The sequence below is a fragment of the Hippichthys cyanospilos genome, chromosome 1 (assembly GCF_059441005.1).
Source record: "Hippichthys cyanospilos isolate Australia breed blue-spotted pipefish chromosome 1, RoL_Hcya_1.0, whole genome shotgun sequence".
NCBI classification, from domain to species: Eukaryota; Metazoa; Chordata; class Actinopteri; order Syngnathiformes; family Syngnathidae; genus Hippichthys; species Hippichthys cyanospilos.
Window position 1 is genome coordinate 10,476,158 of NC_142369.1, and position 19,892 is coordinate 10,496,049.

Here is a 19,892-nt window from a genome sequence, read left to right on the forward strand (position 1 = left end):
CAGGTTCCAATCTAGGTTTTTGTGCATAACTCCGCAGACGTCTCTGACAATTGGTGTAAGAAGTGATGTGCATTGTGTCCGTGATGCAATACAAGGTACCGTAGTTCCCTAAATATAGGACGCACGTGTGTATAGGACACGCTCTTAATTTTAGGGTCAAATTCTGGTATTTTCGATGTTACCATGTACAGTATAGGACGCAGTAACAAACAGAATGAATCTCAATTATGCACATTTTTTTTTATATTTTCTTGTGTTCATACTCGTGAGTTACTTTATATATCTGTTGCAAGTTAAGTGTATTTCAGATTTCCCACATTGTGAACGCAGCACGAGTGTAACGTTGAATGCATATGAAGCATTATGTCATAAATACCCAAAGTTGTGCACCATCCATGTTCCACCAAGTTTATGATTGTGTGTAAAAGCCAAAGGACCACAATTAATAAACAAGTCAAATGGAATATCTTTCTGTGTTGTCTAACCATTGTGCGCAGCTCCATACTTTACCATTCCTAATTGAATTATCTGGTAATTGTCATAACCTTTACATAATCTTCTCCATTTTGGTAATATTCTTGTGCGTAAACAAGGATGGACTCGGACTTTGGTTCAGCATGCTCGCTTCTTTTATTGAAAATAATGCCACAACATCCTCAGCTAACACCAGTTGCTGTTAGCGCCAACATACATTGGCTAATAACAACCATTTGGCGTCCACCTTCTAGCTCGCACCGTTACGGTAATTATTGCAAGTAAGAATATGGCCAATACATAAATGTGAATCTTTGCAAACAAAACTCGACGTATGTAGCTGCCGGATCAATTTTCCTCGAATGGTGTCTAATAAATAAAAATTATAATCTTTAAAGTTACTGTTTATCGGACGCACCCATACTATTAGCCCTAATTTTTCGGAAAAAAAATTGCGTCTTATTTCGGAAATTAAGCTAAAAACGGTCGCTTTCAATGCGGAACTAACCTGATACACTTTACTGTGGTTGCTGGTCCTCAAATTCTTGGTGTCAGAAGTGGAATGCTCATCCTTGTGCCTACAGTAGATGCAAGGATCTTAGAATTAGAATTTCGATTTTTTTGTGGACGTGTGAAGTGGGGCACCTACTGTGGTTGCTGGTCCTCAAATTCTTGGTGTCAGAAGTGGCATGCTCATCCTTGTGCCTAGATGCAAGGATCTTAGAATTAGAATTTCGATTTTTTGGTGGATATTTGAAGTGGGGCACCATTAGATTGTCCCCATCTCTTGTGTGATGAGAAGGACGCCTCAGTGGGCCGGGGAAGAAGGCGGAGGTTGTTTCCCCGGCTGCCCCGACGGAGGGGCCCTTTTCCCTGGGCTGACATTTGGACTGGACACCTGGAGGCACCGTGGGGGGAGCGCAAGCCTTCCTGCTCTGCACTTCTCTCCTACTGAGTGTGTGTGTGTTTGTATGTGTAAATATGTTAATATGTGTGTGCGTGTCGCACATGTGCATTTGTGCATACGTGTGTGTACGCATGTGTGTAAAGTAGTGCATCTTGTATGTGTTTCTTGGGTTGTACTGTGTGTTAGTTTATTTGTGTGTGCACATCCTGTTTTGTGTGTGTACTAATCAGTGTTATTGTTGTTTGTGTTGTTTTGCATGTGTTTGTGTGTACAGGTGTGTGTAATTGAGTGTGTACACGTGCATACTGGGTGTGTGTGAATACTAGTGTGTATAAAGACTTGTGGTACTGGTGGTGTGTACTAACGTGAGCTTGTGTTGTTGCTTGTTTCTTTATTAGTGTGTGTTGTACAGTACTCTGTAAGTGTGCGCGTGTGTGTGTGCATGTACTGTGTGTGTTGTATATGTTTATCAGCGTATGTAAATGTGTGTAAGTGTCGAGCGTGTATTAGTGTGTCAATCTCTAACCAGTGTTTCTTCAGAAGGAAATACATTTAGCTTGCACGCGCTCTTTAAATTTAGAAACATTTAAAAACATGATTTAAAACTGAAATTCAGTAGGTTGTTCAATATTTAGTGAGATGTTTTATTCATCTTGTGTATTCGTGATGGCTTTTTAACCAAGCGAAAAAGAAAAAAAAAATGTTTGGGATGCTTTCTCAAAAAATCATGCTTCTGTTTCCAAACATAACTTTGTGTACTCTGTACACACGTGTACATGTGGTGTTTTTATAGTATGTGTGTTGTGTGAGCTGTTTTGTGTGCGCATTCTCTTGTGTAGGTCCTTGTTTGTGTTTTGTAGTACATGTCCGCGTGTACTGGGGTGTATAGTTGAAGGTGTGTTGATGCTGGTGTGTGTACCTTTATTAATGCGTGTACTTCTGTGTCTTAATATGCTTCTATTGTGCGTGTAGTTTGTTTACTATTGAGCGTGTTCTTTTGAGAGTTTGCTTTTATCGTGCATTTTCGCTCCCACTTCTAGCACCATGTGTCTGAGACATATGTGGAGTGGTATTCGCAACTCGAATTCCATCTTGAGCCCACTGGCTCTTATACATGGGAGTTTTCTCTGACAGCTAACTATCCCACTTCTGACACCACAAATCTCAACAAGAGTCACCACAATGACCGACTTACTTCCTTTTCTAATGGCTCTATATGCAAGACTTTCAATGAACATCCAACTTCTTACAGTGTTAATCACAGACCCAAGGAGTAGTACGAAATCTAATGGCGGCCATGCTAGCTTGCGGCAATTGGTCCCACTTCTCACACCAATTGTCTTCTGATCGTGGTCTTTCCTGAGCTATGCTCTTTGACAGCTCTTGCCCACACACGGCTAAGCATCCCACTTCTGCTACCAAACCAGAAAATGGAAAATGAACGTTCATCTGTTTTCATCAACCGCAACTCAAACCGCCTGCGTTAAGAGGCACCAGTGAATCATTACGCCTCCGACTATTTATGTAACCAATTTGCCGCGTTTATGCAGATTTTTTTTCCCCGGCCAAAACAAGGGCGACGGCGTGGCCGTTAGCTGAGAATGAGGACGCCGCGTCGGGCTCGGCGGCGGTCGGGGAGCGAGAGTAAAGGGTCGTAAGATTAGCGGTGCGGCTAATAAGCACGGACACGGCAGCCATTACGAGCGCCGGCCCGTTTTCCATCTCGGGAGAGCCGCAACACTAAAAGCAATTAGCCGGCGCGCCCGGTGACTGGTGTGAAGAAGCGTAACGGGCCCTTTTATGCTGGTGATTTAGTGTCAAGCACGGCAAACTGTTGCTTTCGGCCAACCGGGCCGCTCATCGTCGTCATAGCCATCATCGTTAGCATTATCGTGTCCATCTGCTCTTATTGTTGAAGCGCAAATTTACTGGCGCTGGTTCACTGTCGACTGATGTCAACTGCTGCATGTGGGCAGTCATTAGTGAGTGTGTAGTGCTTGTGTTTTGGTGGCTTTGCGTACATTTGTGTTTTTGAGTGTTGCTGTTGACCAGGTCTGAGGTTCTATTGGACAGCACACTCTCTGAAGGAGAGTCTCAGGAGTCTCTGCGTGCCAGGGTTCTTCATTTATTTATTTATTTATTTCATTACCCTTTGTTCCTAATTGGTGGATTTTAATTTGTTGGCTTTTTAGGTGAAACTAGTCGGAACGAGATAAACACAAAACTAGAAGGGGAGCGGAGTCTGTAGGTGAACAATGGATAGGACAAAAGTAGCAACTGAAAATTAACGAGTAAGAATCTCGGATCATAAAGTGCAATCAAAAAAACACTTATGCAAACGGGCGCAAGATGATCGCTGGAAAACCACGGGTTAAGGAGACGTACAGATGATAACCCGGGAATAACCCGGCGTCTTTCTCCTGCCGCGGCCGCACTTTCGAAGAGCTCTGATGACTGATGTTAGCCAGGTGTGGGGCCGGGGTCGCAGCCCCTCGTCAAGTGAGGTATGCCGCCTCAGAACAGACAGGACAGAAAGAAAGAAAGAAAGAAAGAAAGAAAGAAAGAAAGAAAGAAAGAAAGTGTACTTAGTTAGTAAAGAGTTAGTGAGTTACTAAGTAAGTAAGTGAAAGACACTTACTAAGTAAGTTACAAAGTAAAGTAACTTATTGTGTTAAGTAAATAATTTCCTCAGGTACTAAGTTATTAAGTAAAGTTAGTAAGTTACTAAGTAAAAGTAAAGTCAGTTAGTCACTAAGTAAGTTACAAGTTACTAACGAAAGTAAGTAGGTTACTAAGTAAATTACTAAGTAACCATGTAAGTTACTGAGTAAGTTATTAAGTAAACTTAGTAAGTAAGTAATCAATTAAATTACAAAATCCCTTAGTAAACATTTAAGTTACTAAGTTATCAAATAAGTTACTATTACTAAGTAAGCTACTAAGTAAGTAACTAGGTAAGTTACTAAGTAAATTGCTAAGTAAGTTACAAAGTAAGTAATTACATTTTGTTTGTTAGTGAAGTCAAGCCAAGCTAGCCACTACAAGAATAGTTCATGCTATGCATGACTGAAATGTGTAGTTTGGTCATGATTATTATTATTTTGCACCAAGCCATTAAACAAACAAAAAAATCACATCGTATAATGGGATAGGACGAGACATAATCCCGCGAAATGAGATGCCTCACAAGTTAGAGTCCACAAGAACAAGATGAGATTTTGGCAGAATTTGTCATGTAAAATAATGCCCAACACAAATTTTCCAGTTTTCAAAGGTTAGAAAATACAGTACAAGTTCAGAAAATTAACAAGGTTTTAGAAAATCAAACAAAAAGAAAAAAGGCCAGTTTCCCTTGAGAACACAATTTTCCGTAGACATGTTTACCATGAGTAGACCCGCAAAAATGTCCCTATTAACTATAGAACCCATACATGCGTACATGCACATGTGTGGTGACTCAAGCAATCTTTTATGTCTAACAAAAGACCGCCAACAGCTTCATACAATACGTACATGTTTTTGGCATTATCTGCTATTGTGTGAGGACTGTTTCTATAGCAGTTCCATTTCAAAGAAAAACATACTGTGCAGCGCATTATCTCAACCGAGGCCAAACAATAAAACAGTACGCTATTGTGTATGTTTTGACATATTGTATTGTATTCACTTGAATAGCTTCCGAGTGAGGCGTTATTATGCATTTATGTTATTTATTGCACTTTTTTTTCTCCTCAAAAGTGTATCTTTGCATATGTTCTCATCCACAAACAAAAAACAACATTTATTTTATTTCCATTACATACATTTTTTATGACTGATTTAGTTTTAGGGCCTAACCAATTTAAATCGGCCATTTTAGCTCTCTTTAAAATAATTAAGGTTGGCACAAATTTTGCAGATTAGCCTATTATTTTAGTATCTCTGAAACAGCACGTATTTACTTAGATGTTGCATAAATTTGCTCTTAAATGTTGTGAAGTAAAAAAAAAAAAAGCTTGTGTAAACCATGTAATCTTCCTTTCACTATTCCCCCTTTCTGAATTGTTTTTTTAAGTTGTTCTACCCGTTTAATAACCTAGCTCTAATTTGCAGTTACTAATTGCTTTGTTTATGCTGATTTTCTTTCACTAATTTCCTTAAGGTTTCATGCTTTTTATAATATTTGTTTTTGTCCTTGAATTTTTTTTCTGTTTTAAAATTTAACAAATACCAAAATGTCAAAATATGGCATTGTAAAACAGTCAAATGGCATATTTTTCAATCATATTTGTTTGAAGTGAGGGGGGAAAAATAATTTATTCGCTATATGTTCTTATAATTAATTGCCCATTATTCCGTGATGTTTTTTCATCATGTATCGTCATCAGCTTAAAAACGTTCTTATTGTTTTGATCTATATATTATCACGTAAAATAATTTGAAGTTGATTATTGGTTACATCTGTTAAACATATTTGGTATAAAACATTAATTCATAACCAGCAAAATACATTTTTTAAACATTATATTACAGAATTTTAATCAATTGAAATGTATTTGTCAATTGGTATACAGGATATACTGCACAAAAATGTGGGGTGGTCTTACATTTTCCCAGCATTTTTTTGTTTCTTTTTTAACGATGAATCCTTTGATCTTTTTCCCCTCTCCGCAGCCGAGACCCACAACCTTCAGTCTCTGCACACCATCCTGTCCACGGGATCCCCTCTCAAACCCCAAAGCTACGACTACGTGTACCGCTGCATCAAGAGCGATGTGCTACTGGGCTCTATCTCGGGTGATTATTAAATATATATTTGTTTTTTTTTCTATCTTTTATTCCCCTCCGAGGGATTCGCCGCACACGATCTTACAAAAAGGATTGACACATAAAGGGAAAAATGTATAGAGATGCACATTTTTGCACGCACTCCCACCCACAGAGGCCCTTTCATCCTTTTGTTGTGTTGACAGGTCGGCAGAATGCTATCTGTCTCTCTGTGTGAGCTCTGAAACGTTTAACATTTACTGACTGACACATTACGCACACACACATTCAATGGAGGAGCCATGAAAAGACGGACAGTAAAAGGCTTTTACACGTCCATAAATAGATTTTCCCTCCCTCCCCCAAATCCTAAACAGAGCCATTTTTTGTCATTTAGAGGTAGGTTTTCACGTGTTGTTTTACAGTAGGGTTTCTAAGAATTCATCCCCTGAGTTTTACTCGGCATCGTGAAATTTGGTAGGCTTGTCGATCATGACTGAAAAGACATGTAAAGGCAGCCATTTTGTTTTGAAGTAGCATTTTGGCCATTATCCCCCCCCAAAAAAAAAAAGAAATGAAAGGAGCAATGTCCGAAAAGATAGAGGAAGATAAGATAGGCTGGTTGAAAGTCACCATTTTTGCTATTTCCGAGGGTAACTCAAACTGAAAATTCAGCCTCCAAAGCTTCTTTCACTGTCGGGTATGGGTTTGGTTGAGGAAGCGGAATAAGGATGTGGACCCCAAAAAATGAAGAAAGGCTGGGAGGATGTGGCTCAAAAAATGAAGGATGAATAATGAACTGAGGAAGGAGCAACTGGAACAAATCAATACAAAGTAACAATACTTTGTTTTTAAGTACTGAAACAAACTCACAGGAAACAACGAAGGTAGACGGGGATACTCGAATGGGAAGCTCAGATAGAAGAAGACATTGACAAGGAGAATGAAATATCATAGTTTGACCATGACCTGAAAACTAACAGGAACTAAACTGGGACTTAAATACACTGACACTAAATTAGAAAAACACAAAACAGCTGGACAGGCTCGAAAGGCAGGGGAACCTGAACGCTTGACTCACAGGGGGCGGGTAAACAGACAGGTGGACAAAATCCTGCTAATGAGAACACAGACAAGAAAGGCAGATGCGAGGGAAACAGCACCCTGAACAAAACCCCACAAGAACAAAAACCCATAACAGAAAAAAAAAAAAAGCAACAATAACAAACCCCCAAACCAAACATGACAGTCACATGGGATTTGTTAGGAAAGTCTACCATGAGTATATCCGTAAAAAGTTAAAACCCATGCCTGAAAAGACACAAGAAGTCTGCCACTTTGGAATTTTGGTTCCATTTTATGGCTCATTTCCCCGATTTTTTTTTTTTTGTGCCCAATTTAACTAAGTGGCAGTGTAGTGACATACAACATGACATCCATGTTCATTTTCACCCATTTCAACCGAGCCTCACCCCATTTGCTTTTCCTGCTGGTTGTCAAGGGCAACAGCAGGCTGCCATGCTATTGGCTGCCAGCCCACCTAACCTTGACCCCCGAGGCCATGACTGTGTGTGTGTATCAAGATTTTTCCCAGCATATGTGGCCGACCGGTGGTCACTGTGACATATGCGACGGGACCCCTTTGCCCATTTCACCCTGACAACACACCCTCTCTGAACAAGTGTGTGTGTAGCGGTGAGTGCCTGAAAAGAGAGAAATCACTTCAGCAGGTGATGTGAGACCCCCATTGCTTCTCATTGGGGGATTTTAACACTCTGACTGCTGGGTTCCCCCAATCCTGATTTAAGGCGGCCTGACTCACCATATGTCTCCTTTTCTCGCTCTACTCTCGTCTTTTCACCTCACATTGTTCTTGGTTTTGAAAATTCAGTTACCAATTCTAATTAAACTCAGCAACATGACATTTCAGAAACGTCTGAAAACAAATAAAAAGTCTCAAAGTGGTTATGTATGATCTAGGTAATTGCGGTATATGTCAGGTCCGTTTTTAAAACTCGTCTTAAAGCAAGCTTTTATTCGACAACATGACGCAGCATTAGACTCGCTTTCGTTTTTTGTGGGGTTTGCAGGCTTCTGGTTATTAATTTAACATTTTAACTAGGAGTGTCAGATTAAAAGTGATCAATTAAATACGATTCAAGATTCAAGAGTTTTATTGTCATATGTATAGTAATGTTTAACACACAATGAAATTCTGCAGTCATAGTGAACAAAATTTGCAAAATAAATTTGCAATTTTACTCTAAAATAGAGAAAGTTATGATCATAAATGAACATTAGTTGCAAAAATATACAAATATTAGAAATACATTTGTGCAGAAAATCAAAAAATTTAAAATAGCACAGTTGGAAAACAAATAATTACTTTAAAATAAATTGTATTTGCCAACGTAAATTTGTATACAAAACATATATAAAAAATGTGTTTATATATTGAATACTAATATGATGAATTGTATTTAAAAAAAATAAGGATTTGGAGAACAATAGAAATTATTAAATGCAAAATACACTACCTGTCTGATTCAAATGGTTTAAATCCAAGCATCCATCAAATCAATCAAGATTTCATGATTTTTTTTTATTTTGGTGATGTCCACAAAAAATAATGAAAAGTAAACTGTACTTTTAAACTTCGGGTTAGCGTTTGAGCAAGTGCTAGACAGACAAGATTGATGATGTTTATTTCAATGTTATTTTTTTAATTATTGGCCATTGACAAACGAAAACAGTACCATTCCTCCTGATGGTGGAAACTAAAGGTTGCAGTCAGCACTTGGGACTAGTCTCAAATACAGCAGAAGGTAAATGATTACAACTGCATCTGTTAACAAAAATACATGACTCAAGCCACTTTTTAATAACGCGATGTATCAAAGAAAAAAAAAGAAAAAGACTATTTTCTTGGACATTTTTAGGTGGATTAAAAAGAGATTAATTAAATCAATTAGTACAGAATTTAATTATCTAAATCCAAATCACTTTTCCAGCAGCCAACCTCCCACGATCGACCGTGGAGAGATCTTTGGGATGTGATCTGTTTATTTTTTTTTTTTTAGAAGTGCTACTACACCAGTCCTTCTCATATATATTTTGCAAAGCCCCCCCAGGAAAGAGAAAACTTTTCACGTCCCACCCCACTCGATGCGCTGACTATAAATTACATTGTTATCTTTGAAAAAAAGTATAAGTGGACCTAAAGCCGTATCCCTTTTTAACATTAACAAAAGAAAAAAGCAATATAAATCAACTTTCAGCAACTGTTAGTTATTTTTTACAGCCTTTATACGGCTTACAGCTTAGTATGAAACAGAAAAAAACAAATCAAAGTACCTGAAACTAAAAAAAAAAATAAAATAATAATATATTTCACATGACACAAACAAAAGCCTTTCCCCTGGGGTCATCTGCCCCCCCACCCCCCACCCCCATTTGAGGACCTGTCAAGCCACGGTATCGTAGTCAAAGCCAAACCTTGTGAGGAAGTCAGGCAATCCTTCCAAGCGGGACTTACTATAAGTAACATACTTTTATTTTGAAGTTCTTCCCGGAAGCATAGTCACGACAACACTCATCCAACTTGAAAATCTCCGGTTCCCGGAGTGAACGAGCTGCGTTCTTCGGAAATCAATCAATGAAGTTCAAACTGTCAATTCCGGCCACTAAAAAAACAACAATCAAACCATCTCTAAAATTCTTTTTTTTTTCCAATTGGTGCTCTATTTTTGTTTTGATTGCCTTTCTTTTTTTTTGGGATGGCAACCAAATAGCTTGGCGGTCGACCGGTATACCGCATGTGACACATTGAGCACCCCTGAGATAGATAGATAAAATCAGACCAGCTATACTTACAAATTCTACAAAACGACAGTCTTTCTCACATTTTCATCTTCGGTAATTCAACCTAAGCAAACTCAGGTCACGACCGCCGACTCTGTCACAAGATGTGGAACAGATCTCTCACTTGAGAAACATTGAGATCTAAATATATATCTGGTACTAAGAAAATGCGGGATACGTTTGGAAGTATCTGCCATATTCTGTACTTTCACCTGCACATGACACCAAAAAAAGCAACAGTGCCTAAAATACACTTTTTGTGCCCGCCCATACAAGTCTGCACAATAATGAAATAATTGCGCATCTTCCCACTCGTGAGCTTGCGCGTTTAATCAGAAGTTTCTTCTGGACCCCCGTGGGATCTCATTAAAGCTCCGTACGAGAGCCTGATATAATAAAAGTGAGGCCCTGGGATTGATGAGAAGAAGAAGAAGAGATAGAAAGGAAGCAAGGAAGGGCAGGGAGCAACAAACAAGATGGATGACAGCGGCTGCCATGCATACCAGGTAGACGTGGAACAATGGCGAGAAAGGAGATGAATGGGAGGCGTCGGGAACAGCGCATTATTGGAAAGTACAAAGAGACAAATGGAAAGAAAAAAAAAATCTGCCCCTGAAGCCATTTTCACTGTGCGGCGTGGAATTCGCTGGGCATGTCTACAGTCAGTCGACGCACAAAAAAAATAAATCTAAAGCAATATCTGAAAAAAACACAGCATGGCTGTCCTCGTCGTTTCACGTGACCATTTTAGTGTCCGTTTGGTCATTTCCACAAACTTGTTGAAGAGTTCATGAGGACCTCCCTGTTTAGTTTTTTGTTGTTATCTATTGCTATCTATCGTGATTTCAGTTCACAAAAGTTTTGAGCATATTGCTGTACAACTCTGTCCAGATTTATTTTAAGAGTTCTTTTTCGATTCAATATTTCGTCTGAATTTTTTTTGGGTCTGACCACAGGCGGCACGGACATCGTGTCATGTTTCATGGGTCAGAACCCAAGCGTTCCAGTGTATCGAGGCGAGATCCAGACAAGAAACCTGGGCATGGCCGTGGAAGCGTGGAATCTTGAGGGTAAGAAATAAGCAGAATTGGTGAAAAAAAAAAAACAATGTGCAATTGTTTACAGGGCCTGCCTTGAAAAGTTAACCTTAGGCAAGGAGCTGTCAAAACATAGCACACTTGTTCTCCCGGGTACGCTTTTTAATCCAAGAGTAATTAGGCAGAACATTCCCAGGGTAAAGTGCTGAAAAAAAAACATAAGCCAATTTTTTAATAGGAGTTTTTATCTAGCTTTAAACCCCTTTCTGTGTTTTTTTTTTTTCCCCCCACATTGATTGCGGTCCCCAAGTCCCCTGCTGGCCAGCAGATCATTTAAAGACACTTTTTTTTAAAGAAAGAGCCTGCTAAGCCCCTTTAACACTGTCCCGAGGGAGAAAAGAGTGCGGGATATACCAGCAGGTGTGTGTGTTTAATGTGTGTGTGTAGGTAAGCCTGTTTGGGGAGAAAGTGGCGAGCTGGTGTGTTTGAAACCCATCCCGTGCCAGCCCACGCATTTCTGGAACGACGACAACAGCAGCAAGTACCACAAAGCCTACTTTTCCACCTACCCGGGTCAGTTGAAATGCCTCATTTTCATACTTTGAAATTTGACAGCTTGTTTTGATGTAGCGGAACATTTTGAAGGGTCTCACGGGAGCGTGATTAAATCGTTTGCTCAGTACCGGGAGACATCATGGTCACAAGTGGAAAAAAACTCCAAAATATTAACCTATTTTGATTAGTATTTGTATTGAATGTTTTATTATATTGAGTATTTTAGTATTTGGGTGATTTCCTTCCACATCTTTCTAAAAGAATTTTGGCAAAGGCATGGCACACTCCCGCTAGTGTGATAAGTCGTCGTGCCATGTTGAACTTTGACATGACGTCACCATGTTTTCTTGGTGAAATTTCAGCTCCCTTGTATCTTCTATCAATGCTTTCGCTTTAGTGTCAATGTAAAAATCGACAAAATCGTCCCGAAATTTAAATCAAAATAAAATGTTGATTTTAGTAGAACTGTATGAGGCAAAAATGGAAAAACACACATATATATATATATATATATATATATATATATATATATATATATATATATATATATATATATACACACACACATTTCATTTAATTAAACGTTTTTGTTGGATTTTCATGCTTTTTTTTCACATTTGTCATGCTTTTGTTCACATTTTTAGTTTGCTTCTATGTTAAAAAAAAATACTTAAAATAAATATTTTGTTTTTGGGATCCGACTTAGAAGGTGGAAAAATATCAAGAAATATAGCGAAGTAAACCTGCAATGGATTTGGTCATGCATGAAAGTCCATGTAGTTGAGTAAATTAAAAAAAAAAATGCTAAAAGGAAGAAAAAGAACGACAAAACTGCAATAGAAAAAAGGTTTGGTCATAAATGAAAATCCGTGGTTGAGGGAAGCTGTTATAACTGAACCGTGAGGAAACACTGTACATAGAGACTGCAAAACTAGAAAAATAACAAACCATTATTTAAAAAAAAAAACAGTTTTTGACAATGAAAATTTGAACAGAACATACACATTTTAGAAAATGATACCAAAATAAAGTAGAAAAATAAAAAATATTAACTGCAAAATACGCTACCTTTCCTATGCCGATAGTTTAAGTCCAGTCATCATCAAATCTATCAAGATTTCGTGGGAAATGTTGGCTCCCAAGTTATAACCTAAAACACAGGTTACATTTGAAGCTCACTTTCTGGGATTTTTTTTAAGGTGTCGCAATAAAAAAAAACATGAAAAAGTATTTCTGCACTGGACTTAAAGGAACAATGTGTAGGATTTAGACCGTTTTTCATTAAAAGGACTAAATTAAATGATGATACATTTTAAAAACTTGCAAATAAATGTGCTCTTAACAACCAACAGTGTATTTTAAATATAATCGGCCTCCGGAGGCGGCCATGTCTGTTATGGCTGCGTACAATGGTAAATGCAGCACCCCCTGCTGTCCGTAATGAAAAAGAGTCTAAATCTTACACATTGTCCCTTTAAAACAAAAGAAACTTTGTCTGACTTGTCCGGTTGCAAGAATGAAAGAACATGTAGTTTGTTGTTGTTTGTAGGTGTGTGGGCCCATGGCGACTATTGTAAAATCAATCCCAAGACTGGAGGCATCGTCATGCTTGGCAGGAGGTCAGTCGAGCGCGCTGGCCGCTCATCTGCCGTTTTTAAACCGACAAGCGCACGGAAAGGCCGGCAACTTCCTGTTATGTCATTCATTCTACATAGAACTCAACACAATATTCAACACAATATTGAAAAGCACAATTTGTCCACAGACTAACTTAAAAAGAACCTCCAGTGAATTTTCAATTCAAAGCATGTTTCTGATTTTTTTTTTTTTCAGTCCTAAGGTTATGCTTACAGCAAGGTATTTAATAAAGAATACACACCACAAAAAAGATAATTGAAATTCAACTGTTTTCTTTCTAAGTCGTGTCTTCTCCATAGGAAATGAGTATACCACTGTAACATAAAAATGATTGAGAAGTACAAAATCTTGAGCAAAATATAGAATAGCGGACAACGACTATGGTAAAATGGAATAAGAAAATGGACAAAAATAGAATAAAATGCTCCAAACTATTTAAAAATACTAAGACGTTAATATACATGAATAATTTAAGGAAAAAATACATGTAGAAGTATGAAAATGATAAGTCAAAATGGTTCAATTAGATGATTTCAATTGCATAACATTCAATAACTCAAAGAAAAGAACAGGAAATAATATAAATAGTAAGCAATGTAATATTCACCTGAAATCATTTCGTATTAAACTACATATTACTAAATACTAACCACAAATAGAGAATAATTTGAAAAAAATGGAAAAAAAAGTATAAGAAATATAAGAAGGTTTTAAACCATATAAAAAAATAATGAATGGGCAAAAATATTGTGTAACCTTATAAATATATTTTAATGTAGGATATGTAATAACTGCCCAATTTATTTATTGAAATACTCTGGGACAGTTTATTATAAGAGCTACTAACACTCTGAACAACACCAAAAACAAAAGAAACATACTGAAAATATCAATCATTGCTCTCCTAGATAAACTAGGATTTCTCTTCTTTTCTTTTCTATTACTAGACAAAAATGTGACTTGAAAACTACAGTAAACACATTCAAGTGCCTTGTTATCAAAAAAAACAATCATGCCTTCTCAACAGTATTTATGGGTACTCCTCCAAACAAAATGATAATCATTTCTGTCTGATTGTTTGTTCTGCAGCGATGGAACGTTAAACCCCAACGGTGTCCGCTTCGGCAGCTCGGAGATCTACAACATCGGTGAGCCCCCAAGGAACCGAATGAAATTGTTTCATTTCAAAAAAGGGAAAGCAGATTTTAATAAACCATTCCAACAAAAAAGGAAGAGCCAAGATTGTTGCCCATACATCATCATAAGACGAGCCCATGCTTTTTTGATTCATACTTTGTATATTCAAGCTGTCACGATTTGAATATTCTTAGGATCAGTTATCCTATTGATTTAATCAATGAATCAAATGGTAGGATAGAATTTTGTTTTGCATTAAAATGTATCGCAAAATCCATTTATTCACAATTACTGTTTATTTCAAATGAAAAACGGTTTATTGAGAAAAAACATCAATTTAGCAACGTCACACAAGAGGGGTTGATGTCCTCACCAAATATTTTGAAACTGAGTCACCGGTTCAGTCGTCAAATTGCAAAGTAAAAGCAGATGTTTGCAAATGTCTTATTTTGACAAAGCACAAAAGATAATCCCTCTGTTTTCATGAAAGACTACAGAAATCGGATAATAATTGCAGCAAAGAGGCTGAAATGAAAAGACCTGAACAATTTTACGTTAATCTTGACAGCTTTAATGTAAATATGTAAAAGTGTGCTTTTGGTAAATTAATTACACACTGTACATGTCAGTGAAAGCCTACTAGAACATCTGAATTTTATTTGGGGTTCAAGGGCGGCAGGCGTTCTCCCATTTAGCACCGAGTCTGTAACTGTAGCTAAAGTAAACCTGGCACATAAATGTGATAAAAAGCCTCCTAGAACATTTGAACTTGATTTGGAGTAAATCCGAGGCCGTTGTAAATGGTGTGAGCTGATTCACTGAGTTGGAATGATATTTCTTATTTTTATGCGGGCACATTTCCGCAACCACATGATCTCAGCAGGTTTTTCTTACTTGCCCCCTCAAAAACGTTTTTTTTTTCCCCTCAATACATTTTTACAAGTTGTAGGGAGTAATAGTGGAGAATGTTTTAAGGCGATTCATCTAGATCTCAGTTATTGGGTATTTGCAAAGGGGTGTGTAGACTTTTGCAAGGCACCCTAAAACAATCACATGTTTTCCAAATAACCTTTAACCCTCAGTGGAGGCCTTCGAGGAGGTATCGGATAGCCTGTGCGTGCCTCAGTACAACGCCGACGGCGAGGAGCGAGTGGTCCTGTTCCTCAAGATGGCGCCCGGGAAGCCCTTCACCGACCAGCTGGTGGCCGACGTGAAGGCGGCCGTGCGGAAGGCGCTGTCTGCTCGACACGTACCCGCCATCTTGCTCCAAATCGCCGACATTCCCGTAAGTCATGCAGTAGGTGCTGCGGAAAAAGCAGGTGCCTGCTTGCGTCCTAAAATCTTAAGATTTCAGGAAATCAGCATCAGTAGTAAATAATTCTTTCGCAGGCGGAAATGTTGTTATGGCCGGTATTGAATGATATAATGAAGGGGGCTAGGCAGCCACATAGCGAAAGGTGCGGCTTCAGTAAACAAGACGTTTCACTTAATTATTAGAAATACCGGCTCCATAAAACTCATATTTTATAAGAAATTAAATCTCCAATGTGCTATATGTGAATTATATGCATTTTTTTAACTGTGAAAGGTAGAAAAATACCACGATCCAGGCGCTTTTATATTGTCTTTTTCGAATATATATTGAGCTGCAAACTCCACCATTTTGAAAATGACATCACTGTCGCGCAAGGCTCAGGTAACAACTAATCACAGTTCACATGTTTTCTGTGTTTGGTCACGTGACATTCGCAAGCTGAACCATGATTGGTCGTTACTGAGTTCTGAGCAACTGTAATGTCATTTTATTTTCAGTTTGCTTTTGCGGTTCATTTTATTTATTTTTTCAGAGTAATTATATGACCGGTCATAAGAAACAAGGCCAAACAATCGTAGTTGTAGTGATTTTTTTTTTTTTTGTCTTGCGCTCCACATAAAAATAAAAATTAAACAAAACTTATATGAAACGTTGTTGAAACAAATTCAAACTACCAAACCCAGTATATAACAACCTAATTTACTCTTTCAGTGCCACGGACGAGAATTCTCATCTTTTAAAATAGTAAGGATAATAAATTAAAAAAAAATAATCGCATGTGTTTTTAATGGAGGGTAGCTGACACCCTTGACTAATGCTCACCTAATATGTTAATTGAGCGCTGTAGTGATAACTTTGACCATTAGATGGTAGTGTTTCCACACTTACAACACAGATTTTACATATAATTCAAAGTAAGGAATGGAAATCAATCTTTCATATGATACCCGCCATATTTACAGACGTAGCATACACTATTCTGTCGGCGTTGAAAGATGAGTGAAAATACTAAATATAAGGGCCCTCCAGAGGTTTCCTTTTCCAATAACGCTTGGCATTAAAAGAATTAAAACAAATTTGAAATCAAAAGCCAGCATGAAGAGAAAATTAACTCTAATGACAAATATGAAAGTCACAGCACAACAATCCAGTGATTTGCATTCTTCTCGTTTAGTACACGCTGAGCGGCAAGAAGGTGGAGGTGGCGGTAAAGCAGGTTCTGGCGGGCCGAGAGGTTTCCCAACGCGGCGCTTTCTCCAACCCTGACTCGCTGGATCTCTACAAGAACATTCCGCAACTGCAAAACTTTTGAGCCACCAGGAAGTAGCAACAGAGAACAAAAGACAATTCCATTGAGCTGCTTGATTAAGTGGTGAGCAACGACGCCGGCAACAAACAAAGCTGCTTCTAGCCTTAGCATTCTTGTTAGCAATTTGTTTTAACATCAGCCGCCATTTTCTCACCCGCTTTGAGCTCCCGAAACCACAAAATTCAAAAATCATGCTAAACTTTGGCAATGGACGGTACAGCAGTTGGAGATAAACTTGAAATCTTATTGTTGTGGTCTGATGAGTCAATATGTATAAAAAAAATAAAGTTTTGAGACATTTTCTGTTTTGGTAATATGAGACAATATGGACAAAAGAATTGGGGTATTCTCATATCTTCTGTAAAATGCAAGGAAAAAAAAAAACTTGTGCAGAATTCTAATGCATAGAATTGGCTTTAACTCTTATTCTTGCTGTTCCATGAGTTTAAATGGATTTAAATATTGGAACAACTTTGAATTCTTAGAGGCTCGGCTTTGATGATGTGATCCCAGGAAATTTGAATCATAAATGAGTAAAATTTGAATGGTTGACAACAATTGAGGATACGGGAGTTAAAGTTGGACTTTAATTCTTATGACTTATTCCTTAACCAGGAGATTCAATAGACAAAAGCATTGGGAAATCTCTCTCTGTTTTGGCAGAATCACAATTAAGATTCTGATGGTTAACACCAATTTTTGAAAAGCCAACTTGCTTTGAGCTTTAATTCTTATTATTACAGTCTAGAGAAACTGTATGAATAAAGTTATTGGGATGACTTCCACTCATTGAAATTCAAGATAAACAAATATTTTTTAAAACTCTGATTTACAGGACATGTCAAACTCAAATCTGGCCACCTCATTTTATGTGGCCCATGAAATGCTAATTACAACATCGTCACCAAATTTTCAAGTTGTCGTCAACTTTTAGTTTTTTATGTTATCAATACATTCGACAGAAACTATAATCACAATGTGGCCCGTGATAAAAATGAGTTTGACACCCCTGTAACAGCCATGGCCGATTGGGTTTTGAACTTAAATTCTTACTACTTCCCTTCATAAATACCTAATTGGGACAAATGTGTTGCAACAGCTTGCACACATCTAGGTAAAGAAAAAAGCTCCAATTTTGCTTGATTAACAACAACGGGCAATTGACTTCTAACTTTAATTCTTATTGTAATGATTCATAAATACATTATTGGAACTCATGTACTGGGGCAGCTTCTGCTTCCACTCATCAAGAAAAAAAATCAATTTCTCCTTTCTCTTGATTGACAGCAATGGGCGTCTGACTTTAATTCTTATTAATGTGCTTTATACATAAATTATTGGGACAAAGTATTGAGACAGCATACATTTTTCTAGGAAATATAGAAAATAGGGAAAAAAGTCAAAAAGTCATTCTATGAGTTAGAAATACAGAAAAGGATGAGCGGCTTTGAAATTTTAATTCTTATTATTGCGTTTTAGAATTTGATAATTTGGGGGAAAATTTGGGGACAGCTTCCACTCCTTTTCTATGACATGGCGTAAAACTTCACTTTTATCATTCTTATTATTACCAGGGTGGGGTAGACTGTGCAACTTGGATTTTATGAAATATTACTTTGCAAATTACAGAAAATTGTTCAATGCTTCTCTGAGTGTCATTGTAAAGAAGTTAAGATTTTTTTTTTTTAATAATCGTACAGTAAATTAAAGGGAGTATAACTGGTAATTTGGTTCCATGAACCAAGAAGGTACCTAGCTAGCCTCAACATACCTACAAAGGTGTACATATGTGTGCAAAATATGGAAACATGAATATAAAAAATGAAATGTTATTTTTCTTGCTTCATTCCATGCAAACATGTCACAGGCGTGTTAGTCAACGCCAAACGTCTTGTATTTTTTTGTGTTGTGTATTTGTCATAAGGCTCGGGACAAAATGCATTTTCCTGAAATAAGTATAAATTATAAATAATTTTCTTGTGAATATTATCAAAGTGAAAGCAAACATTTACACTGTAATAAAAGGTGTTCTGTTGATATTTCTGTTCAGTGTAGAATGACATATGTTCACAATTTAAAACAATTGGGAAAATAATTTAATACATGTGTTTATTTTAATATATTTGATTGACAACATTTATTTAATTCATGATAATTGTATTTGCTTTTGTTTATTGATGTGATTTCATTACATTTTTAATGAATTTTATTATTTGCAAAATAAATATGGCAAAGTAAAACTACACAATTTAGTGTTCATTTGATTTATTTATCTTCATGTTATATTTATTATTTACATAGTTAAATATAATAGCATTTTGATGGATGGATGGATAGTTTCAGCTTCCACTCATCAAGTTCCACTCATAAAATTAATTATTATTATTTTTAAGTATATAGCTCCAACTCAGTCAATCCCCAAAACATTTTTAGTTTTTTATTGTATTTGTTTTTTAAAAAAAAATTAAGTGTTGACTGAAGGGTCTACAACTGGCTTGTATTAAATTAAGTACTAAAGTAATCAATTACTTTAGGTAATTAAGTAGTAATGAACTCAATCAATGCCAGGGATGTATTTTCACGTTTTTTTTTTTTAAAGAGTCCAGACACTCAATTCCAGATACTTAAGTATCGATTTAATACTTATCTGGAAATTAATGTCCTTAAGTATCGATTTAATACTTAGGTATCTGAAAATCAACCTCCTTAAGTATCGATTTAATACTTAAGAATCTGAGATTTCATGTCCGGAAAAACGCGAAAATACGTCTCTGGCATTGAATGAGTTAATTAATGTCCTACTTTAGTATATAAAGTAATAGATTACTTTGGGTATTAGGTACTAAATGAATGATTTAGTAATTGATTATGTTAGGTAGTGAAAAAACTGAGGTATGAAAGTAATTAATAACC

The 19,892-nt window shown here is 37.0% G+C and overlaps 1 protein-coding gene and 1 long non-coding RNA gene across 2 annotated transcripts in view; one reads left to right on the forward strand and one right to left on the reverse strand.

Moving 5' to 3' along the window:
* The window catches only part of aacs (acetoacetyl-CoA synthetase), a 37,230-nt gene extending 18,003 nt beyond the window's left edge, over nucleotides 1-19,227 (forward strand). Inside the window, exons 12-18 of the mRNA XM_088426693.1 lie at nucleotides 6,035-6,157; nucleotides 10,945-11,058; nucleotides 11,473-11,598; nucleotides 13,130-13,199; nucleotides 14,308-14,366; nucleotides 15,438-15,640; nucleotides 16,845-19,227. Coding sequence (XP_088282819.1) covers nucleotides 6,035-6,157; nucleotides 10,945-11,058; nucleotides 11,473-11,598; nucleotides 13,130-13,199; nucleotides 14,308-14,366; nucleotides 15,438-15,640; nucleotides 16,845-16,982 — 833 coding nt within the window. The 3' untranslated portion in view covers nucleotides 16,983-19,227. The remainder of the gene's footprint in view (nucleotides 1-6,034; nucleotides 6,158-10,944; nucleotides 11,059-11,472; nucleotides 11,599-13,129; nucleotides 13,200-14,307; nucleotides 14,367-15,437; nucleotides 15,641-16,844) is intronic.
* Nucleotides 980-12,731, reverse strand: LOC148429098 (uncharacterized). The gene is made up of 3 exons (XR_015867090.1): nucleotides 12,649-12,731; nucleotides 1,124-1,179; nucleotides 980-1,052 (listed from the first exon to the last, which is right to left on the reverse strand). It is a non-coding gene; the product is annotated as an uncharacterized LOC148429098 (long non-coding RNA).
* Nucleotides 19,228-19,892: the final 665 nt, after the last annotated feature.